Source organism: Sinohyriopsis cumingii, chromosome 11, assembly GCF_028554795.1.
Source record: "Sinohyriopsis cumingii isolate HCF-2022 chromosome 11, ASM2855479v2, whole genome shotgun sequence".
NCBI classification, from domain to species: Eukaryota; Metazoa; Mollusca; class Bivalvia; order Unionida; family Unionidae; genus Sinohyriopsis; species Sinohyriopsis cumingii.
This window is the reverse complement of record NC_142971.1, coordinates 58,155,960-58,182,862: the sequence shown is the minus strand read 5'-3', so window position 1 is coordinate 58,182,862 and position 26,903 is coordinate 58,155,960. Positions and strand designations below refer to the sequence as shown.

The following is a 26,903-nucleotide window of genomic DNA, read 5'->3' as shown; positions in this document are numbered from 1 at the left end:
TTGTCAAGACTCAATGTCTGCATTGAAAAATTGAAAAGGCATGATTGTTCACAAATTCGAGCCTTTGAAACAATCTGGGCAGTTTTCACTCAGAGCAGAAAGAGCAGAAGAAACTCGGCATTTCCGACTACATATAGAATTCATCAATATAAAGTGATGCCATTTGGTATGAAAAATTCTCCCTCAGCAATTGGAAATTCTTTAATAATCTCAGTGATGCAAATTTGACAATGGATTTAAGCTATAGTTAGCTTTCTCGTGTATATGTCATATTTTCAGGACTTATTGTGGAAAAAGGTCAAGTTAAACTCGTACAATTTAAGGTTGAGGCCACTCCTAAATCCCTGATACCTATAGAAAAAGCAACTGATGCGATTTCTTGTGGTATTATTGGATATTATCAAACATTGTGATAAATATTATCTATAATTGCTGAACCCTGGCCAATTTGTTCAGTAAGAGAATCAAGTATTTCTCGCCTGACAAATGTCAGGAGGTATGTAATAAATTAAAGACTATACTATCTAAGGCATCAGTTGTTTGAGTTCCAGAATTCAACCAATGATTTGAAATGCTCGTTTATGCAAGTGACGTACGGTTAATGGAGTCTAAATTCAAAAGGTTAAAAATTGTGTGGATGATCCAGTGTACTATTTCTCTATATATAAAAAATAAGCACCATGGGAATTATTTCATACTGAGAAGGTCTTTTATATTGGCTTTTCAGCAGTTTAACGTGTATGTTAATTTGGTTCTTTCTTAGATGTTGTATCTAGTAATCACAACCCGCTTATTTTCATCAAGAAATTGAAAATCAAAAATCAGATATTGTTGACAGAGTGTGATACGACATTGATATTAAGCAATTCAAGGGAAACTATAACCTGATCGCAGATATATTTTTTCACGTGTATAGGTGTTCTATATTGCTTTATTTTGTGTATATATTAGGACAGAACTTTAAGTACAAGCATTACGATTGATATTTATTCTAAATTGTATTAAAAGTAATTTTTCATTAATTTATATTGAAATTAATGTTCCACTAAAATATATGGAGATAAAATTTACATATCTGTGAAATATAACTGTATGTTATTTTATAAAGATCGCACTTTACAAGCAGGTGCAGAAGTCCATACAATAATACAATACATTTCGCTCGTAACTAAATATCAACAATTGTCAGCACAAAGTATACAATACATTTCGCTCGTAACTAAATGTCAACATTTATCAGCACGAAGTGCATTTTGCTCGTATCTAAAAATCAACAATTGTCAGCACAAAATACATTTCGCTCGTATCTAAATGTCATCAATTTAGATTTGGAGGAAAGCTGCAGAACATGCAAATTATTAATATATCAATAGTGGATGCGTTGCGCAGATGGTACACACGATCGCCATGGAAAAGTTCCAAGGGCATGTTCTCACTAACATTGAGCAAACAAAAAACTGTATAAATAACGAATCAGGCTTACGAAGAATTAATTCGTTGCTCCTGTCAGAACAGCTATGTCTTTTCCTTACAGGTAAGAATCGTCTGCGTTCGCAAACTTCTTTAAAGAATGTGTACTTTTTAATATTTGAGACTTTAACGGTAAAGTTCATATTTTCCAACATTTTTGTGAGTTCTTATATTTTATATTATAATATAATGGAATGTTTAATTGTATTTATGGTATGTATTATTGGAAAAGAAGAATTCGCTACCAACTTCATGTTTAGATTTAATTTGCAAATAAAAGATTCTTTAAGTAATATTGAGTAATGTTTAGTAACCTATTCCAAATTAGTATCCTATTTTAGCACGATACATTTCTTCAAAATGATCGTTGCATTATTCGCAACTATTAAATTTTATACTCATTGGATATCATAAAGTTAATTGAGATTTAAATATCGATATTACATTCTAAAAGTTACCAATTAATATATACAATGAAGTTGGTAAGCACGATGGGAAAGTGTAAGTTTATATGTATTTCTTGTATTTTAAATATAAGGCTTTATATATGTATCTTTAGAATTTAGCATTATATATATATCAATAAAGAATTCGTTGCTCCAATCAGAACAGCTCTACCTTTTCCTTACAGCGATTCCGTATCTCATTCCCCAAAGATGTAGTCGTATCTTCACGATTATTTGTGACATCCTTGTTATGATACAAACGCATGTCATAACATATATCTTGTGTCATTCATAATAAATTTTTCTGTGCAGTTTGATTGTTGTATTCTCATATATATCTGTGTTTGACTATAATATAAAAGAAAACCTCACTGCATAAATCTTAGTTATTCATTATGAGGGGAGATGTTGTGGAATCTATAGTGTGTCGTTTACTTTTGTGTGTGACTGTAGATTGCATATGACCTACAAATAGGTATTTACAAATCGTTATTGTTGTTGTGGGGTTTAACGCCATTTTTCAGCATACGATACACTATACATGGCGGCCAGTATTAATGGTGGAAGAAGAACCCGGGATAACCCCGGATAGAACCACCGACCCACGAGAACCTACTGGCAAGCTTTCTCACATACCAACATTAGCCGAATCCAAGACTCTAACCCACGCAGACAGAGGTGAGATGGCAGTGATCCGTAACGGAGAGCGCTTTAGACCACTCGGGGCCCCTTTACAAATCGTAAAGACAGTCTTAATAATAAACCTGGTGGGTTCTGTTGCAATGTGAGAGTGTGAAATATGTCACGTGGGATGTAATGCATCTGATATTGAGCAGGAAAATACCGTAATGTAGAGCCGGAGTGTGTTTATAATGCGAAGAAGTGGAAAAACAATTCATTCCTATTTTTCTGTTTTGTTTTAATATCAGTCAGCAGATGGATTTAATGTTGTGATTAGATATAATTTTAGAGGAACATTTTGCTTTGATTATTCATAGGAATTACAAAATGATCATTGACTCGGGAATAAAATATTATTAAGAAATTGTGTGAATTCATTCAAAGGAGATTTATTTGGACAATACCATTGTAATACATCAAGAATGTTGACACTTTAACACATTCATTGGTACTGGTATGTCATCATAGTCATTACCTGAATTTGGAACACTCAATTATTTTTACACTTTTGTATACACTTTTAGTGATTTTGGATTTAGTTAATAAGGCTGTCAGTTCCTAATAAATTATCATTTTATAAAACTGAGAATTAAATTATTTATTTAGTTTTATAAAACTTGTCCGTTTTGCTTCTTTGTTTTACTTAATTTAATACCATAGAGTCGTAACAGCATCGCAGGTGCACATTTAAGTTTTCCGATGTCTTCGTATGCTGTATTAGAGTCATTATCTAGTTCTGATACTTCGATGCTGTGATCAAACAATATTCGCACAGTGTCTCATCCAACTCCGACTACTGACATGCTATAAAACAACGATAGACAAAATAGACGAGAATAGTCGAAAATACATCAAACCTCTAATTAATGGCACAGCAGAAACACGATACAATCGATACACACCGTAAGTTGTTGCTGTGACGTTGTTAACACGAAATCCAGCGTTGGTGATCGAGTCATGGTTGTGTTAGAATGCAGTGTTGTCCAGGTAGATCCAGTCTGAGTCTGAGTCCTGGCCTTCAAACGCCAGTTGTTGATCCGCTCAACATCGCCCATACATCGACACAAATGAAACTTCCAGATCGCAAATTCAAACCAGCATTGTTTCTAAATCCAAAACTTCCTGTATACAAGAAAGGTAATGCACACATTATTTCTAGCCAGCGCGTTAAACACATAAAACGCAGAAACCTACGCTGAGTACTCTGATGACAGAGATGCGATAAAACCAGATCGATTGCCGATGTTGGCTGTCAACGAAATATTTGTTTCTAACTCACCTGGCAAACACAAAGTCTTTGGTAACAACCTCGATTAAGAACACAATAATGTTGAACAGGTGTATAACTTTATTCTGACGTTGTCTTCGTATTTTGGTATCGCCAGCTCGGTTTATCGTGTTGTCTGGTTGCTTGGGATTTTATTATTCTGTGGCATCAGCATTGTGTCGATTCCAACTACCAGATGTCCGTCTATGTCAAGATCGCATACGTTCCTTCGTGCCACCAGCTTGGTTTACCGCATAGTCCTTGACATGCTTGTAATTTGGCGGGTAGGTATCAAGCGGAGTCTCTTTGGTATGCAAGCAAATTATCCAGTTGTTCATAAGGAACCACTTGGTCACGTTAATGACTTTTGGTGCAGCATGCATCACATGACCGTGGTCCCAACTGAATACACGCAATCCTTTCTGAGAAAATTGCGTGAACGGAGAGTAACTCCCACTACAGTCTCTGTCGATATAAAGATTTTGGTGCATTGATCCTAACCCGTACGCAACAGCGCGTTTGTTGTTTAGATGATCTTCGACGCCAATTCTCTTGAGGTCAGATTTCCTGCAGTGTCAGGTGCAGAAGATGTCACGATCAGATTTTAGATAATATTTAGCCAAGGACATCTGCCTGGATATATCAAGATCACTGGTGATAGTTCCGTCTGTCTTGGCAAGCTTATTTCCCAGGCAGACTAAGCTGAGGATGACTCACGGCTTGGGTTGACGATATTTCTCGAAAAACGCTGCTGTCTGAAGACCAAGCAAAACATGCCGCCTATGAGATTTCTTGTCATCATTCTACCTATCAGTGGAAATTTGTGTTTGTTGTCATATATGATGCCACAAAGCAACTGAAGCAACATCTTGTTTTTAAGATTTGTAATTTAACTGCCATTAATATTGATGTTGCCTGTCATTTTGTCGCCAGACAACCACAGCTTTGTTGCCGTAGATTGTTTTATATTATACAACGTAGCCATGGTGGTATCGTCTGTTGTATATGCGGCGGACATGTTGATGACTCGTTGTTTGCCATGTTGAGATCCACTGCTATCGTTTCGCCAGACAACGACAGCCTGGTAACAATAGCAGTTTTTACATAATACAACTTATCCTCAGTACTGTCATCAGTTGTATCAGTGATTGCCATTATGACGACTCGCTCTGCACTCATGATGAGATTCCATGTCATCGTGTTGCCAGTCCGGTCTACTTTGTCACTCGTGTCAGTTGGCTCAATGCAATACTATTATTGTATATACTTAAAGCAGGAATGAAATAATCAGCTTCGACTAAAAGCATGTGACTAAGCCACGACATGATTCCTGTTACCAAACTGTCATTATGTGATAATCAGGCCAACGGACGCGTAAAACATACCCGGTGATGAACATGTTGCTCAACAAAGGGCTCATCTACTAGGCAACAGTGCATATGCTCAGCTCTAGAAATGATAAGTACTGGACGCTCTCTGATTTCAATGAGACTCTGTGTGGAGATGTGATTATGATAGAAGATAATATTCATATCATGAATGTTGAGCTGCCAGACCGCGATCATGATTAGGTGGCTGCGTTTGACGACATCGAGAAACAGTTACAAGTCCAGCGAATATTTTTCGTTGGAAATAAAAGATCTACATGGCTCGGTCGTATTACGATGTGCTCAAGGACATCAGACGCAATAAGTTAGGTTTCGTGCTATTTTAGGAATTGACAATGATGACATTGACTTGATTTCGCGTGATCACTGCAAGGGAATATCTGCCTCTTATTTTAAGATAGCATACCAGGAGGCGACTCCGACCAAATATGATCATTTCATGTTTTATAGAGACTGATGAAATCCCCGTGATATAGAGGTTTCTATTTGATGAGTGTTATGTTCCTGATGAATAATTACGTTTTATCTTTAGTCAGAGTATACTGGGCCATTTTTAGAAATCACTTCGTGTCGGGACAAGACAGCGTTGATGCAACAGCTCATCGTGCAGCGTCAGCAATTACGGCAAACATATTGGAGAAGAAAACTGTTTCAGCTAGACGTTGCCGTGCTATTGTTTACTCCTGTGACCACTGCTGTTAAAATATCATCCGAGGAAACGGAGACAGCAGTGGAGAAAGCAATAACTGCAGCTAGTGCTATAGCTACTGCAAATGATGAAAAATAAGACAAGATTATTGGGATATTAGGCGCAAAATGATGGTAAAATATAATGAATTACCAAAGAAAAATCGGAAGCGGATACTTTGGAAGACGCATCAAGGCTAGGACAAATAGAAGTAGAAACCGAAGAAGAATAAGCATCAAAAAGGCAAAGATGAAAGCTGAAGCGCGTTATGCAACAAAACACACCCCCCCCAAACAAAAAAAAAAGACTAAAAAGCAAGTGAATTGAGTCTCTATTGCAGAAGTTAAGGAAGATGCTAAATATCGTGTCTCATAATAAAACCGAAAGGATTATAAAAAATGGAAGCGATTATTGAAGATTTTTTTGTTATTTTCAAGGTCTTTATACCACTAGTACAAAAATATCTTTTTGGCGAAATTATTAAAGTAAAACATTATCTTCAAAAAAAAATGCAGTCGAGGTTATGTATAGATTTAGAAAGAAATATTGATAAAGAATTTTAAAAGTTAAGTAGTAAAAGAATTTCACCATCATCAGGAACTGGCATTAAAATATTAGGAATCTCAGTCAGAACTCTGCAAGCAGCAAACACAGGAATCAAGATCGACAATGAGATTGTGGAAATTCTTAATAATTTGATGGCATCTGGTGCGCTATCTGCAGCGGATGATCAAATGCAGTAACTTGCTGAAAAAATGTATTGCCACGCTGATTTTGTTAAGCAAAGTGGTATAAACATAAGATACTGACCTGCGCAACATTAGTATTTGACTTCCCAAGGCATCGACGACAACTTACTGTTCAGTAAGGTAATCCTATCCCGCTTGACAAGAAATCCAGGTATGAAAATGCATTGGCATTTTTATGTAGTTCACCACTTGTTATGTAAGGTTGTTGTTGTTGTTGCTTTTTGAATTATATTTATTGATAGTCACACTCAGATCGACAGAGAGAGGAACACATGTGTCATTCTGGCCACCATCTGCGGAGGTGTCAATCCGGCGATGAGGGTGTTCTTGAGGGTGTTGTTATATCGCTAGGGTGCGGAGAGGTACAGGGTTGGAACCGCAAGAGGCGCTCAGAGTCTGACACATACTTTTTTATTTTTATTTAAACATTAGAATTACACATGAATCATGCATATAATATACTTTATCCAAAGCTTACCAACTTCATACGATTCTAAAACCTTTGTTTTCGAGCTTGCTTACATAATTGCATATCAAGCAACGTAAAGACAGACAAAATTTGCTAAAATATAGTAGGAATTAAGTATTTCTTACCAATACCTTAAACAGTGAAAATGTATTAAATGTTGCGTCTTATCTACCTAAATGTCATATTTTGTACTTTCTACGGTATTTCACTACTTAATCAATTACTGTTGAGCATGAAGTTGGTAACAGATAGTTTTAACAATAATTGAAACTACAATTTCGATACATATAATTCATATTAAATTCAAACAATTACAATACAAATAATTCATAGTAAATTCATACAACTCTTACGTATAATTCAAAATTAATTTTATAAAAGAAAAAAAAAGAAACAGAGGAATACAACATGTTTCAAGAGAAAACTAAGTTACTTTCCATCATGTTACTAAAACATAATTAAATACATTGAGATCCTAATATAAATTTTAGACTGTAATACAATCTGTCGTTCTAGCCTGCTGAGAAGACAAGATTCTAGCGACATAATACTTAGTCTAGCTCATTAAGTTGCGTATTTATTCAACACACCTGTGCTCGTAAAAACAGAGTTTGTTACATACGCCTTTAATTCTCACAACTAGTTATTCAATTCGATAAACATTACGCCACCTAATTCCAGATATTTTGATCTCCATTACACTTGCATACAGTTACAGCCTACGCATAATGTGAATTCATGTTCTGTTTCCTAATAATGTTGTATGTTATTACCCATGTATTGATTGAATACAATGCTGATACGTGCAGTTTGAAATGCTGTTTACATACAGCTGGAAACTATAATAGTCTTCTATAATGTGAAACACCTCAGTATTCATTGAGAATAAAAGCGAGTTTAATTTTACGGAGAATAAAAATTTACATTGTAGAAATATAACATGTATTTTATTTATTTTTTTAAGTTGAAAATTTAATCGTTACTTAAGAGTCTAGATATGGAACGTGTATTGAAGTGTGGCCGTAAACAAGTAATGTGTTTTGTTATCGAATTGAGACCAACTATTTATGGTTACCGCAGGGGCCTACAAAGTCGTAAACAGATGCCCTGGAAATATATAGAAAGATAACAGAAAACGGACACAACGTGGGCAACTTTAAGATAGAGCCCAATTAATCCATGCTAAAGACTACGATTACCGTGGGCAACTTTAAGATAGAGCCCAATTAATCCATGCTGAAGACTACGATTACGGTGGGCAACTTTAAGATAGAGCCCAATTTATCCATGTTGAAGACTACGATTACTCTAGATGGTGGGTATCGTGAGGATTTCAAAGTAGACAACATTAATACTTTGATTTTTGGTGTTAAGCAGAGACAAATGGGTCCCTGAAGGTGATTTTCTTGTGGATGTAAGTAATTTCAACAGCTTGCTTATCAACTGCTCGATCGACGAGGGATTGTTTTATACCCGCTGTGGCTCTAACCATACAATCTGTAGTTTTTCTGAGGTGCTGATATCAGTAAAGACATCTCGGATGATCTATAATCCGGTGAACAACTCGCCTAATATTCCGCGAGAGACTGATCAGTCAGAGCAGCCTGTTAATTTAAACAAAAAGACGAATTACTATTGACTTTAATCATAGAAAAGTGGCAGCGTAGATGTCGCATGCGTGATTCAAAGAACCACAGAGTATAGCAATGCGACCTCTGAAATCAGATACAAAATTCTTTTTTTTGTGTCAACGTTGTTCTCTAAAATAACATCAGTATTTCCCTGATTGGCAGGAAAAGCTAGTCTAGCTCAGCGATGGATTTAACAGGGCATAAAAACTAACGTGGTGGTTTAAGGACAAGGTCACTGGTGTAGATGTATCACGTGCATTTAACACCGCTCAGACTTTATTACATGCTAATCAGCCAGAGATACGACCTACACCAACCTCCGCTGGTGCTGATTGTGCAGAATCCACAACATAATTCGGTATGCCTTTAATAATGTAACAATTGGTAATTACAATATAATTACATTTTACCAGCGGTTGAAATCAAATTCGTATGTTTCTTCTGCTAATCTAAATTTCTGGCTTTGATATCGTATTCGCATAGTGTTTCGATGGGTCAAACAAACACATGAGCTGAAAAAAGAATTAAAATCATGCAAAGTCATAGTTACCTATATGAGCAAGGAAATATCACCTGGAGGATTGCAGTTAAAAAAAAAACGGTGCAGAACTAACAAGCACTTATTTGTTGTGTTTCAGGGTTTTTCACAAGGTCAGTCACCAGGCAATTAACATATGATATACGGCAACCTGAAACTGTACATAATCTTCGTCAGAGTCAATAGCAAACAGTATCCGATGCGAGAATTTTAGTATAATTATAATTTGGTGAATCGAAATTACTCAAGGACATACATGATGTTCATGAAGGCGTTTCAAACGTAAAAGGACAATGACAAAGGTACTAAGTGACGATTGAGGATTTTGTAAATATTTATCCGATATACCACTTTTATGTTTTCAAGCACGATCCTAGCTTAAGGAACACATTGATAGATATTGAGCTCAAGTGGCTGGTCCTGTTGAGCCATATGCAATTTCTCCTGAGGATCAGAATCACGCATAAACGTTTCTGACTTACGAGAACATGCCAACGCTTGACTAAATATCATGATAATGACAGTGGTAATTGAATCTACTCTGATTTAAGAGCCACGCATTATCCTTACGTGCATCAGATTTTAACTGAACCACATCAACCTGTGATAGACAGAGCTGTACACACACAAAAATGAGTAACCACTGTGTTAAGCGCGTAACATGTAGCAACTAAAGAACCACACACGATAATGTTAACGAAGAAACAACGCAAGGAAGTAACCGCTGCCAGGGATGCAGGTATAGGACTTACAATTAAGATGTTACAATCACCAATAACCATGCAAGATATATGTATTGCTTCAACAGGGTCAATGCTCGCTTCGTTGCTGCAGAAGGTCCTTGGAACACTGAGACTGGCTATAGCAAATGAAGCAATCTCCGGTACTACTCAAAAAACAAGGCCAGGAAACGGATTTTCCCGCAGCGGAGTAAAATACCACCGTAAGACGGGCATATCAGTTGTGATTTCACGAACTGATACACCGATGAAAGAAACTCGATTTCCAGAAGTGCCGATTGATTCCTAAAATCAATCAGGAAAGTATCTACGGCTAGCCACAAACCAAAAGCAGGTTTTATGTAACCAGAAATGTATAACAAAAAGTCGTACCTTCAGGTCCAATTGTCTCCGAATGAAAAAACAGCGCAAGTGAATAGCCTCAGGGGCTAAACCAGGATGTCCACTCGCAATCCAATTGTCAACATCACAGCAGAGTAGAAGCCATAATATGATGGTCACAAAACAGAAACATGACAGGATAGGTAACAACCGTGCAACAGGCAAAGGAATTTCACTAAATATGTCAGCCACTCAGATAAAAAACATGGCGGTTTTAGTGGTCGGTTGTTGGCAGGTATTGGTGAGAATCAGCATTGTCTCATATTCCTGGATTACCACTTAGAGATACTGTAATAAAATACACGAAACCTTTCGGGGTTGTCAATAACTAAACTCAGATTCAGGACATTGACATCGTGGACCGTTCAATTGTTTTATATCAGATCAAGATACGCTTGACGTTTTGCTTGAATTCAAACATTGTTCATCTCTAGACAATGGTGATATACAATATGGAAACAGCAGTGTATACTGTCGTCGAAGTATTGCTTGCGCTGACAAAACAAAGACTGGCAAAGTTGATGAAAACAGGGTTCAGGATATTAAAGGCCGGCTTATGATAAAATCAACTTTCTACGTCTGCGGGAAAATAAGTCATGATTATAAAGAAAGCAGGCCGCTGTGCTGATATGCTTCAGCTACCAGCGTTGTTAGTTGTTGATAACTAAACTGGTTGACAAGTAGTAAAACCATGAAAAATAATGATACGTGACGGCAGAGCGCGACTTATCATGCAGGAAAATAAAATGCTCCTGGTTTATACCATATGTTCCTGATGCGAAATCATAGGAAGCGCACTGGGCATTCACAGCGTTATCGGTAAACTACCCAAACTACATTACCAGGTCACTTATATACGGGAACGTACAGTCGCTTAGAAACGCATCTTGGTAAAAACGACTATCCGTTGCCAGGTAAAGAAATGTAGGACCAAGTCGATGCTACAGCGATGCGACCTGATATTTTCTACAGGGATCTTCCTAATTAAAAAATCCGAATGTGATAAACTCAACATGCAGGAGTGCAACGCAAACAAACGAACGGGGATGCGCAAACGACCTGATAAAACCTTTGTCAGAGCTGTAATCGGAACAAAATACAAGTTTGGAATTGGCAAACAGCTACAGCTGTTAGACGACGAATTACATGCTCCTGAAAGAAAAACTCTTTCCACAATGCAGACTAAAAGCGCATGGAGTTGATGACATTCACGCAGTTGATCTCGGAGAGTATCCAAATGCCGACGGCTGAGAAAATTATCTACTAAATGTCATTGATGCACACATCAAATTTGCAAGGAGCATTCGCCTCAATGATTAAACCTAATTCCAGTATGAGACGCTATTGAGTCAATCCGGACTAAACCTAGCAAATTCGTGGCGGACGATGACGGAGAATTTTACAATAAAACCCTCGAGGACTAGTTAAAAAAGCATGAATTTATATGTAATCTACACACAATAAGGGTAAGTCAGTAACAGTCGAGCGTTTCAACAGGACGTTATAAAATTAAATGCGGGAGAACTTTACAAACAGTCGCGCTAACAGTTAAGTTGGTGTACTGCCAAAGCTGATTTCTGAATACAAAAACACCAATCATCGCAGTATCGTAATGACTCCAGCAGTTGCCAGTGATTAAAAAAGTAACAGTAGGAGATACGCATAAGTACAACACTAGAGCCCACGTAAGAATTTATAATGTGAAACACGTGTTCCAGAAAGAATACATACAAATTGGACCGAGGAAATATTCATGGTCAGTGAATTCGTAAAGGCAATTCCAGTAAAAATCAAAATAAAAGACCTCTGAAGAGAACTCGTTGGATCTATATCATGACAGGACAAGATGTTTCCAGAATCGATAAAGTAATTAAAAATGCTATGTTAAGTCTTTTGTTGTATGTGTTTAATATGTGTTTTTGTTAGCTTTTGCTATGATTATATGCTATGCATATTTAATTTGTATTTTATAATTGACCGTTGTCGATTATAGAGGGTAGGAGTCGGGCCTATCTGACTAATGTCTTGTTACTTTGTACACACATACTGAATAACTAATTTTTGTCTAAGATTGCAGTGTCACAGAATAAGGCAAGAAATAATTTGGTTTCGCCTTAGAACGATTTGATCATTTTCATCGTACATGCGTACAACGTTAACTAGGACGGATAATTGTTTTTCTAGTTAATTTAGTAGCATGTATCTATATATTTCAATTCCGTACCTGTTATTGTGATCAATTTGGTTTTATTTTAGCTGTCTGTGCGTAAGTGTGTGCGGGTATATCAAGCTGTCGGTCTGGCCGTTTGTATGGTTGTATGGGGATGCAAACAGGTGAGACTATCAAGGCCATTCAAGGACGGAACTGCTGATTTGTAAACTTGTGCGCATGGTGGATCCATGAAGGGTGTGTGTGGCCAATACAAGTATGGGCCAATCCAAGAGTTCAGTAGAACTGTGTAGTTTGACAATGGAAACGGTAACCAAGTCAAAATGTTTCGTTTGCACGTTTTTACAAGTATTTATGAGTCATACCTGGTTGTGAATCATACGGGCTGTATATATAACTAAGTCACGAATCATATGTTTGGTACAATTATGTTGATTGCAATGAACATATTTGTTTCAATTGATGATGTTGTTTCAACTGAGTACAGTTGAGTTACTTTCATTACATGCGATTTTTTAAATCTCACTTTCAGTACATGAGATTACTTGAATCTTTCTTTCATTACATGAGATTACTTGAATCTTACTTTCAGTACATGAGATTGTATGAATCTTACCTTCATTTTTTAACACGAGAATCACATTTTTGTTTTCCCATTTGTGAATGTTTGTGTAAAGGAACTGAATGAGTCGTATGTTTAGAGCGTGAAATAATCACACTGTATTTGTAGAGTATATACATATTTTTATTAATTCATTTCATAAACTTCAAGTTTTCATCACAATGTGTTGTGTTTTTATTTAATCCAAGCATCCATTCAGGTCAAATCCTGTTACATGTAGATTGGAATATATAATATGATTATCACTATTTGTAGGTAAATCACTTTTTTCAAATTATTTTGAACTCATTCAAGGACATTTGAATTATATCATAACGATATATCAAGACTGTTAGCACATCAACACCGTTCCACGCTATTGGCACATCAGTATATTCAAAATTGAAATTCACTCAGAGCACCGCTGGGATTCATTCGGAATACTCAACTTCTGTATTTGAGGAAACAAGTTGCTTGTTGAATTTTACAAAATTTGTTGGTTTTCTCTCTTTTCCCTTTTCGCGCTTTAAGGCCATAGAGTCGTAACATCTTTAATAATGTGAAACTGGTATTCTGATATCATTTCGATTGTTCTCTACGGCAAGTATTCATCCGTGCTATATCCTGTGATATTCAGACGTGAACTCTCGGTATATTCTTTCGTATTCAGCCAAAACGCGCTTTGATGTGATGGATTTACAGATCGTTGAAGCCCATTAATTCGAAGATTCTTTTAAAATATAAAATCAGATTTGATGAACTTGTATCGGCAGTGAATATTCCTGCCGTGAAATATCATAAACAGCTCATCGAATCAGTGCTGATACGTCAAGCTGAATCTGGCAGCTTGTTCCTGATACTTGATTGTGCATGTCAGCGGAGGATTGTAATGCAGATTTTGTTACATTCCAAATTCATGAACATCTTCTTGTTCATAGTTATACTCAATAAGAACGCTGCCATTATCAATCATTATTTTTTATTTAAAAAAGCGCTTTTGTTTATTTCATTTGTTTAATAATTAAAACACATGAGCCAGTGTTCACTTGCAGATGCCAAGTCGGAAAATTATCAAAGATGGCGCTGCTTATGTACGTTTATTTTCGACAAGCAATATCTCGGTCAGGATTAGAATCCACGATTCTGGAAGTATGAAAATATTCCTGACGCAACCACAGCGTGGGCATCTTAACTTCACCGGAACTCCATTTTACAACGACTACTCAAACTGTACCTGATTTACAGAGTTCAATATCATAAACGACGTGCGGCAATGACATCAAGAATATTGACCGAATGTTTATGGCCAGCGACGCTTCAGGAACAAGAAACATCATGGCAGGAATTTAGACAATAAGTTAATTCTACAGTATGCCTACAGTATGATATACAAAGTAAAGCCGTTGAGCTCTATGAGAGAATCTTTCAGGCACGCGAGGATGATATCATAACGTTAGTCGAGCTAGCAGTGCGTTCTGAGCAAAGTATTAGAAACATTATTGACGCATATCTGCGCACACACAAGGTAATTAAGTACACAAGTTTCATCCCTCGTTATTTACCGAAAATAGACGTCGTAGAAACAACTCCTTGTTTTCAAAGTAAAGAAGAGCGAATCATGAACAAGCGCAACAGCGTGAAAATTATGTTCAATTGCTCGAACCAAACGACGAAAACTACACCAGAGAAGGCTCTAGGTGGGTGCTGGTTGGAATTATTGGCATTATTATTAATGCATCGAGATATAGTCCGTTACGCGGAGATTCATACCTCAAGATGACAGCTAGGATTAAAACGATTTGTTCAAACATGGAAAACAATGACATGTATTTCACGCGGGCAGTCGTATTCGCGGTGTATCCAACTAAAACAATTTATTTAAAAAAATATAATCAGTAAATACTCTATGCACCGGTTCTATCAAAAGACGATTTTACGTGCTATGTTGATCTGCTCTATGTGGAGAAGGACAATGTCGACCACTACTGCTGGAACAAACACTTTTTCCATTCGGATGAGCGGGCACTATGAAAAGCAACAAAGAAAAATAATACTACAGACGCTGTCTAGGTGGATACGCAAAACCTGAGCTGATAGAAAAGCACGCTGTGGACTGTGAGCAAAATGTATGTCCGTTATTTCGAACAAAACATGACTGAAATGAAGTTCACCAACATTCAATGGACTGCGCATGTGCCAGCTATTTTTGTGCCGAATTTAAGGTTTTGTTGGTGCCAATTGCTAGCGCTGATAATAATCATGATCAGCCATCAACCCGGAAGTATTAAGAGCATGTTCCATGTGGATTTGCAGAGTAGTTTGTGCACGTGAATCTAAAGCACCCCAAGCCCATTAATATTATGAGGACCGGATTGTGTAACACGATTCAGTGAAACGCTGCTGGCAAAGATGAAATATATAGGTAGTGCTAGCTATCCTCTTGTGATGACCGAGCAGGACAACATTGATTATGCAGATGAAGTCAACTGTTACATCTACAGAAAGTTTATTGGCACTGATTAAGTCAGGGATCATGATGACCCCATGGGAAAGTGAGTAATCACAAACTTAGACGACCATAGTTCATTCCTACCGTGCAACACAACCTGCCATATGACCGTCAAGTGTTTTGGAGATTTTCAATAAAGATCAAGTGCATACCCAAACTATGGAAAACGCCAGCCTCTGACAGTACAGTACCCTATCAGGTGAAAAAATAACAGACGTTGATAACGAACATGCAAGTCGTATGTGGGATCAAAATTTTTGAGTATGCCACCATCAGCATCTGAAAACGGGGCCCTGCATGGCCGAGTGGTCTAAAGCGCTCACCGTTCCTAATCACTGCCATCTCACCTCTGTCTGCGTGGATTCGAGTCCAAGGCTCGGCTAGCATGGGTACGTTGGAAAGCCTGCGAGTAGCTTGTCGTGGACCGGTGGTTCTTCCCTGGGTTTTCCAGGGTTCTTCCTCCACCAGTTATACTGGCCGCCATGTCTAGCCTATCTTGTGCTGAAAACATCAGCATCTGAAAACATACGTGTTGTTACTGGATGATGTCTTTGAGACTTTAAGATGAGCATGCATACAGTATTACAGCATGCACTCAGCATGGTATTAGTCGTCACCAGGATTAACATAGGATATGCGTTAAAAATCAACAGTGTAACACTTCACCTATTGACAGATGTTGACATGTTTACCTTCATCGGAAAAGGAGCCCCATGTGTTATTCCGGTGATAACTTATAAACACGCACAAGCACATGGTAAATTACAATCCCGGCGAAAACTAAAACAAATAACAAATCATCTACTTGAATTACAATAACATACATGACTGAGTTATATCACAGCTGTTGCCAGTTGGCGAATTCTCGCGGATGAATATCTGGCCTCACCCATAACGATGTACAATGATTATCCGTTGACACCTGAAAACATTATTCACTGATGACATGCCGAGACCGACTAGTAAAAGTCTACGAGAACAACTTTTTTAAAATATATTTTTATAATGAATTATGTATTATCCCCGTAATAGGTTGACAGCTCAGTCGGGGAGCACAATCCCAAGATCACCTTACAATCAAAACATTTCTGGTTATCATTTAATCTGGGGACAGTAAATAATCAACAAAAAAGTAAGACATAATGGCACACACGCATGCATATTGCATGCAGTCTTATTTGACTCAAATTAGATAGGCTGACACAAGTAACAGTGTATAGGTGACATAGACCTCGCTATATTACAGTATTAATTCATGTTTTCCGTATTGCACATGTTACAAGTTCATGGCGGAGGCCCATTTTTGAAGACATTGTTCCTCTTTTTTTGTTTAACTTTGCAGCATATTTCTCAATTTTCTTATGCGCTTCAACTATTGGCATAAAACACAAATAGAAGGATTTTGCATGTTGAATCTGCAAGCGTAAATATAATGTTTGGCCAAAATAAAGAAGAGATTACACAAAATCTCCAATTGTTCGCTTCTTAACTTTTTTTGACAAATGGACAATATTTGGACAACAAGGAGCACAAAGTTTAGTAAAAGAGTATATTCCAGTAGTGGACTATATGTACAATACTTTCGTTCTCTATCTACAAAAAGTGTGTATGTCATCATATAACGTTAATTCTTTTCAAAAAGTTATTAGTGAGAATTATTCTATGAATTAATTTAAAATTAAAAGAGACCAACTTTGTATAATTAGTACAAAGTGTCGCCCGTCTATAAATCTTAGATTACTCTTCACTACTTACATTCCTGTTTAATAAATACGTCGACATTTCTTGCTTAACTGTGTGTTGCCTCTTTACCTTTTTTCAACAAAAAAATCTTTGTAAACAAACTTCAATGAGTTTTGTTTCCGCAAGTTCATTATGTTATCATCCTGCTTATCAAACAGATTGTGAGACAAATGGTTTTTGATTGCATCTTTTCCTCTTCCAATTCAATGCAGCCAAAATTACATCCCTCCAAACCTGTTTTTAATGAGCTTACAAATTTCTTCTAATTTTCTCCTCCCTAAATTCCAAATATCCTTCATATTTCTGAATATAGTTGTATCGACTATGTTCTTCCACGCTCCATCCTCGTTTTCCAGTAATCTTTAAACCTATCCTATCTTAATAGGCCTAATGAATGAATGAATGAATGAATGAATGAATGTGAATCATATTTAATCCTCACTCATTCTCCGGGGCTAATAGTATATCATGTTTAATTCTCTATATTTTTCCACCTCACACACACTGAAGTAAGATACGATTTAGTTCTGCTTCACTTTTTGGTGATGGATTTAGAAGTGCTGAGAAAAGGATAAATGAATATGGACATAACGATATATTTTTACAACAACTACTTTACCTAATAATGAAAGATGCCTCTGACTCCAGGTTGCCAGAATTCTTTTTGCCTTTATTAGTTTCTTCCTATAATTAATTTTAACCATTTGCTGTAAATCTAGAGAAAAATCGATGCCAATAAGTAGTGTAAAGTTGGAAGACGACTAGTTTAGTTTCATATCAGGACATATTTGTTCATTAAAAAATGTTTTGTTTCCAATCCAAACAGCATTTGTTTTTTTATTTTCATTTAAATCCAGATAAGAGAAAAAAGTCTTTCGTAGTTGCTCTACAAGAATGTTGAGACCCACCGAGAAGAATAAAAGCGTCATCAGCATACTTACATGATTTATACTCACTGACATCAAAGACGAAACCCCGTACATCCGCCTTTTGCTTTAAATTTATAACTAAAATCTCAACACCGATAATAAACAAATAAGGCGCAAGCGGATCCCCTAGACGACATCCTCTTTCAAGACTAAACAAATGATGACATATTTCCATTATGTATAAGACAACTTTTAGAGTTATTATAAACAGCTTAAACTACTTGCAGCATTACCAAAGTTAACAAATTGTAAAGTTTTTTCCACAAAGCTCCAGTTAATTGAGTCGAAGGCTTTTTCGAAGTATAGTAACAATAATAAACCGTATCCGTGTTCAGTCTCTGGTTGATCTATAATATCATATAATAGCCTGGTATTTTCTCCAATGAATCTACCTTTCATAAATTCTTTCTGGATATTGATGGAAGAACTTTTTAAAATTCTAAATGCAATAGCTCCAGATGCTATCTTATAGCCAATATTTAGGAGTGATATAGGTCTCCAATTTTCAATTATCTTCTATCCTTGTCTTCTTTTGGTAATCATGTGGTGACTCATTGAGTCTGAAATCTGAACGTTTTCCAATAATATATCCATAATTTATTGATTTGCAAAGAAATCCACCAATAGTCTTCCTAACAATTCATAGAAATCTACCGTAAATCCCATTTTCCATCCGTTTTAGAGACATGCTGTATTCATTCATTGTAGGCAGACCTTCGCTTGATGTTTTTTACCTCTTGACTAAGTTTAATATTGTGATTAAAAAACCCATTTTGAGTTTCTTGAATATCATTAGCATCAAGCAGAGCAGTTTTGCTTTTGTATAATTCCATATAAAACTGTTTTCGGGGTTCTAAGCTATCTATTTGGTCTGATATATTTGTGCCATCATCTAAAGTGATTTCTTTTATTGTCTTACTGATATAATTTCTTTTTTCAAGATGTAAAGAAATTTCGTATTTTATTTTCTCCCAACTCATACCATCGAGCTTTGGATCGTACTATAATTTCAGACCTTCCCCATCTATGTAATCCAACAATCAAATGTGAATTTCTAACGTTTCCTGTTAAATTTTTTAATGTATTTCATTTCTCTTTTGTTTTCCTAATAGAATAATCTGTAGTTTCGGATATTATTTTCATTTCCAAACTTTCAAATATTAATTTGTTCATTTACGTGAAAGAGAAACACGAAGAGAGTCGTCTTCATTTTTCCATGCGTAATATTCTTTTATAGTGTCAGATATACACTTTTTGACCAAGTCAATGAAATTTAATATCCCTCAACAATTGAGCATTAAATTTCCAATATCCTTTTGCCCTTTGACACTTTGAAAAACCACACTCAAAATAATAGCGGAACGATCTGTCCTATACCTTTACAAGATAAGTACCTCAGTTGTATTGATATAGATATCATCAGATAGAAGAAAGCAATCTAATCTACTTTGTTTCAAAGGATATTTTCGACTCCAGGTAAATACCTTTAAGTCTTGATTGAAATTTCTCCAGGGTTCAATTAATTCTAGTTCGTTTTTCAAGTCTTGGATTGCTGCTCTAGACTGCTGATATTTGTCGCTTAAGATATGATTAGTAACCAAATCCCGGTGAAAAATTTAAAAAAGTACATCATGCATGGATTGCAAGATTAATTTTATTTCCTGGGAAAATACGTGTGCTCATATGAAATTCCTGAAAAATGACATCTCTTATAAACATTTATTCGGATTTCCAAAACCGGAGTGATATTTCCTGTTTCAAAAAGGAACTGTAGATTTCAACATACTACAGGTTACATCATACGTCATCGTCTTCCATCTTGGATTCTTCGTCGGGACTCGAACTTGATCTAATTAGAACATTTTATTATTAGGAATTTAAAAATTTTATTCGTTGATTATTCTTGGATTGTTTTTAGATTTGGTTCTAAAAACTGTAGGTTCATATTTTTTCACCTTTACAGAATTTTTCTAGGGAAATAAATTAATATATTTTTCAAAGCTTGTTGTTTTCACTCTTTCTTCTGTTACTGTTTAATCGAGCCTAAACACGTAACATAAGAACTGTTTCTCCCACATTGCAGAAACAACAAGTGCTAGTTGTCCCTTTCCCAGTTTTAGTAACCATCTGCAACCAAGATTCCATGTATTATGTTTAATTAATACTAACATTCTAATAATATGTTATATGGATTGTGTTGGTTTGAATCGAACATTATATATATATATATATATATATATATATATATATATATATATATATATATATATATATATATATATATATATATATATATATATCCATCTAAAGTTGGATTTAATTGAACACTATATATATATATATATATATATATATATATATATATATATATATATATGTATATATATATATATATATATATATATATATATATATATATATATATATATATATATATATATATATATATATATATATATATATATATATATATATATATATATATATATATATATATATATATATATATATATATATATATATAGTGTTCAATTAAATCCAACTTTAGATGGATCGTGTTCAATTGAAATTAACATTGTATGTATTATATCATTTGGAAACCTTCATTCTATGTATTGAATTCAGTTGAGTCCAACACTCTTACGTACTGTGTTCAATTGAATCCAACACTCTACGTACTGTGTTCAATTGAATCCAACACTCTACGTATTGTGTTCAATTGAATCAAACACTCTACGTACTGTGTTCAATTGAATCCAACACTACGTACTGTGTTCAATTGAATCCAACACTCTACGTACTGTGTTCAATTGAATCCAACACTACGTACTGTGTTCAATTGAATCCAACACTCTACGTACTGTGTTCAGTTGAATCCAACACTCTACGTACTGTGTTCAATTGAATCCAATACTCTACGTACTGTGTTCAATTGAATCCAACACCCTACGTACCGTGTTCAATTGAATCCAACACTCTACGTACTGTGTTCAGTTGAATCCAACACTACGTACTGTATTCGATTGAATCCAACACTCTACGTACTGTGTTCAATTGAATCCAACACTCTACGTACTGTGTTCAATTGAATCCAACACAGTATTAAGTTGAACCCAACACTCTACGTACTGTGTTCAATTGAATCCAACATTCCACGTTCTGTGCAAAACTGAATACAATACTCCACGTACTGTGTTCAGTTGAATCCAACACTCTACGTACTTTCTTCAATTTAATCCAACATTCTACGCACTGTGTACTACAACGTTCAGCATTTGAAGGAACTTTCTGATACGGTTAATGTGACTTGCATTTTAAATTTCTTGAAGGAAGTTATGATTTATTCTAAAATGTAGCCTGCGTGCAATCCTATTTCCGTTGAGTATTTATAACCAATATTTGTATTGTATATCACCCTGATTTATATATTTGTTAAAAATCTAATTACCCTTTATATCACCATTAACATCCACTATTGTTCGGGGACCATCATATATTTTCACAATATCATCGTTTTGGTTTAAAAAAAAATACTTTTATCGATCGTTGGTAATAAATCGTATTCATACATACTGTTTTATCATATAACCTTTTTGTGGTGCTATATAGACTTATAGTGGTTGTGCGTCGTAAAACCCATAATCAATCAATAAGTCAATAGTGGCTGTGCGCCGTAAAACCCATAATTAATCAATAAGTCAATATTGGCTGTGTGCCATAAAACCCATAATCAATCAATAGGTCAATAGACCAATATTCCTTGTGTATATTATTTAATGCAAGACTCCTAACTCCTATTAACTTTAGATGTACTTTCGTATGCATTTGAAATATGTTCTTAATAGATTTTATTACCGAGTTTGCCTCTAATTAATGAGCATGTAGATGAATGTAAAATAATGTCTTTCTATAAAAGTGGAATAGAAATATCGTATTTATATACCTTTATTGCACTACTCACTAAAATTCTAAGAGATTTGCATAACTTGGAATTTGTTTTTACTGGTATCATAACTTTTCCAAGTTCCATCTACGTTAAAAAAATCGTAAAATTACATAAAAAAATAAAATTTACATTCAATGTGTCTAAAACTAAAGAATCATTTTGGACGTAGGGTAGTCGAAAATGAAAATAATGACATCACTACCATGGTTCATGTTAAAAACACGAATTTTCATCAATATGTTGAATATTCTTCGTGCCATCCTAAATCATGTAAAAACAGGATACCATATAGTCAAGCTAAAATATATAGAAGAATTATTTCGGATGACGCTGTTTTAAATCATCTTTGACAGAGTTAGGTTAGCATTTTTTAATAGAAATTTGGTACCTCTTTAGGCTCGAATAAACAGAAACACAAGAAAGAGTGAAAACAACAAGATTTGAAAAATTTAACAATTTATTTATTTCTCTGGAAAAAATTCTGTAAAAATGAAAAAATTAAGAACTTACGGTTTTAAGAATCAAATAAAAAATAATCCAAGAATAATCCACGAATAAAATTTTAGAAGTCCTAATATTAAAATGTTCTAATGAAATCAAGTTCGGCGATGACGTATGCTGTATCGTGTAAAGTGTTGAAGTCTACGGTTCCTTGTAGAAACACAAGAAATAACACTCTAGTGTTGGAAATCTGAATAAAAGTTTTAAGAAATGTCTTTGTTCAAGAATTCTGTATGAGCACACATATATTTCCAGGAAAAAATAACTAATCCTTTTGAATCCAAATAATTCAATAAACATTAAAATAAGTCAAAACTGACACAACAAAAGAACACATGGACATTAAGTGTTTTAAGCATAGACTGATATTATTTCTCTAAAACAATGGTTATACAGTAATTCTGAAGCGAATATTGGGTGCCCGTATGAGGGTCACATGATCATGTTTACATCACGTACTCAAAACATGGCCCTGACGAAAACCAATAAATTTACTCTAAGAATAAATAAAAAAGTTGTTTACTTCAATAAAACTATTTACAGCCTAGGGTCATATATTCAAGACAGCCTCGATCTCACCCTTATTATTCCCAAAATAAAAAATAAATAAAAAAGGAACTTGTTCATGTGACTGTTACTAATTTTGAATTTTGGTCGGGAACTAAGTCAGCTTTATGTGTTTACAAATGAATCGGTCAAAGTCAAAATATTTTTCATAAAAGAATTTCAAATCACGTAAACAAGATTATATTATAATAGCATGTACAATAAAAATCAATTTTTAAAGCTGATAAACAACAACAAAAATTGAAAACTATGATTAAATCAGATATACACAACAAAATACCCCACTGACATCACTAATACTGCTTTCCAAAAAGTATTTTCTCTTACACAATTTAAAATCTTTACAATGAACATCAATATTAGAAATGAAGATATCATTCCTTTTGTTCTTGAATATAATTCAAGTTTGTCTAGTATAGGTAAGATTATCAATACATATTGGGGTTTATTACAATTATCATGTAAAGCAAGTGTTAAATCGCTACACAAAAGCCAACCTACACTTGCTTATAAAGGGACTAAAAATATTAAAGATTTCCAAATTAATTTTAAGTTAGAAAAAAACATAAAAAAGATCATCAACTAAATATAATAAACCTAGATGTTCGCACTGTTCTTTTATTAATGAAAATACTTATTTCAACAGTAATAATACGAAAGAAACTTTCAATACGCGTTGCGATACTAACTGTGCAACATCAAATGTTATTTACATGCAAAAAATCTGGCATCCAATATATTGGACAAACCAATCAACAAATACCTAAACAAATGAACCAACATATATCGGACATAAAAAATTATATCGATCAATCATTTTCATCTCATGTTGCCGCACGTTTTAACAAGAGTTGCCATACTTTACAAGATTTCTCCTTGCAATTAATTGTTACAGCTGGTTTTGAGATGGAACGTCTGCTAAGGGACACCTATTGGATTCACCGTCTTAATACGGTATATCCAAAAGGTCTCAATTCCAAAACACTATACGACATTAATTAATCATTTTTTTTTAAATCATGTCCCTTGTGTACAATTAGTTAAGAATATTTTTATACTCTTATAATTTACAGAATAACTTAACTAGTGAAAGTATAAAATAATATCATAAAAATAAGTTTACTAATTCTTTAAAAATGAAAGGCCATTTTTAAATTAATTTTCAATATATTATGATTAATTATTTATTAAATACTTGATTATAGGTATTTTGCACGCCATAATTTTTTATTATATAGATTGAGTTCTGATGAAATATTGAACATTCGTCAAAAATATATCAAGATATAATATATTATTATTATTATTATCATCATTATTACTATTATTACTATTATTATTATTTTTATACCTATTTTTAAATGCGATTATATATAATAAAAATATTAATAAAACTGTTTATCTGAATATTTTCATAAATGTTTTAGATAGTCCTCAAGAGATATATGTATCTTAAAGATCCAGTTTTATGTATTTTTATGTATTAAAATATCATTAATCTATGCTGTATATGTATATCTCCATGTAAATTATTCGTTAAAGAATAAGAAAATATAATTTAAAAATGTAAGCTATGACGTCAATTTGTTTATGTCACATTGTTTATATCATTGATAACTTTGAAACAGAACATAATTAATGAAGTATGCAATGATATTGAATTCAACTTGAATTCAGTCTGATGAAGCAATAAAGCGAAACCGTTCACACATTCTACGTGTTGGTGTTGATTATCATTATTATTATTATTATTATTATTATTATTATTATTATTATTATTATTATTATATATGTGTGTGTGTGTGTGTGTGTGTGTGTGTGTGTGTGTGTGTTTATAAAACATCTGTCTGTATGATATCTACGTACGATATATGAGTTTATAAAACATACGTGTCTGTATGATATCTACGTCTAATATTCATATAGACACACACATATACATAAACACAAATATATATGTGTGTGTGTGTGTGCGCGCGTGTGTGTGTAGGATATATGTGTCTATATTTTATTTGTGTCTGTACGATAGCTAAATCTATGCTATATATGTGTCTATGTTGGATCTGTGTCTATACGATAGCTTAATCTTTACGATATATGTGTCTATGCGATAGCTAACTCTACACGATATATGTCTCTATGTTGCATCTGTGTCTATATGATAGCTAAATCCATACGATATATGTGTCTATGTTGCATCTGTGTCTATATGATAGCTTAATCTTTACGATATATGTGTCTATGCGATAGCTAAATCTACACGATATATGTGTCTATGTTGCATATGTGTCTATACGATACCTAAATCTATACTATATATGTGTCTATGTTTCATCTGTGTCTATATGATAGCTTAATATATACGATATATGTCTTTGCGATAGGTGAATCTATACGATATATGTGTCTATGTTGCATCTGTGTCTATACGATAGTTAAATCTATACGATATATGTGTCTATGTTGCATCTGTGTCTATACGATAGTTAAATCTATACGATATATGTGTCTATGTTGCATCTGTGTCTATACGGTAGCTTAATCTATACGATATATGTGTCTATGTTGCATCTGTGTCTATACGAACGCTTAATCTATACGATATATGTGTCTTTGCGATAGCTAAATCTATACGGTATATTTGTCTATGTTGCATCTGTGTCTACACGATAGCTAAATCTATACGATATATGTGTCTATGCTGCATCTGTGTCAATACGGTAGCTAAATATACGTCTATGTTGCATCTATGTCTATATGATAGCTAAAACTATACGATATATGTGTCTATGTTGCATCTGTGTCTATACGATGGCTAAATCTATACGATATATGTGTCTATCTTGCATCTGTATCTATACGATAGCTAAATCTATGCGATAGATGTTTATATATTGCATCTGTGTCTATACGATAGCTATATATATACGATATATGTGTCTATATTGTATATGTGTCTATACTATATCTGTGTAAGCAGCAAACCTCGTTGTTACTTATTTGAGGCTGGATCAAGAATTGCTTAAACGCACTAAAATATATCCAAATCTACTCAGCATTTTAGAGTCTTATTTTCTCAGATCTGTTCCAAAAGAGAATATATGTGACCCAGTCTAATAGAGAAGATACAGATTAAAATATTTTGCTATATTCCATCAGTTATTAAGAATCATCTCAGCTAACTCAGTGTAATGGAATCATTAAAGTTTAATTCTTTTTATGAGTTTCATACCGTCTTCGTTATAATCTGTAATTATCACCTTTCTTTTATATTTATTCAATGCGCCGTTCTAAAGAAATTTAGAGAAAAGTTAGTCGTGACACTATCTGAGGATCGTTCGTTAGTCTGAACAAAGTTCATTGTTATGATTCGAAACTTTTTATAACAATCAATGGCTGCTTTATATAAAACCTTTAAGGACTCACGGTACTAATTCAGTTCCCATAGTAAACCTATGCAAACACGATGATATTAAAAATTAAATAACT

At 34.4% G+C, this 26,903-nt stretch overlaps 1 protein-coding gene across 5 annotated transcripts in view; it reads right to left on the bottom strand.

The window, feature by feature from the left end:
• Positions 1–7,078: 7,078 nt before the first annotated feature.
• Positions 7,079–26,903, bottom strand: part of LOC149788518 (uncharacterized) — a 47,254-nt gene continuing 27,429 nt past the window's right edge. For all 5 annotated transcript variants that reach the window (XM_089974521.1, XM_089974523.1, XM_089974520.1 and 2 more), the window contains one exon: positions 7,079–8,762. Coding sequence is in view for 1 of the 5 variants with exons in the window: in XM_089974522.1 (XP_089830648.1) it covers positions 8,727–8,762 (36 nt within the window). In the remaining 4 variants the exon portion in view is untranslated. The remainder of the gene's footprint in view (positions 8,763–26,903) is intronic.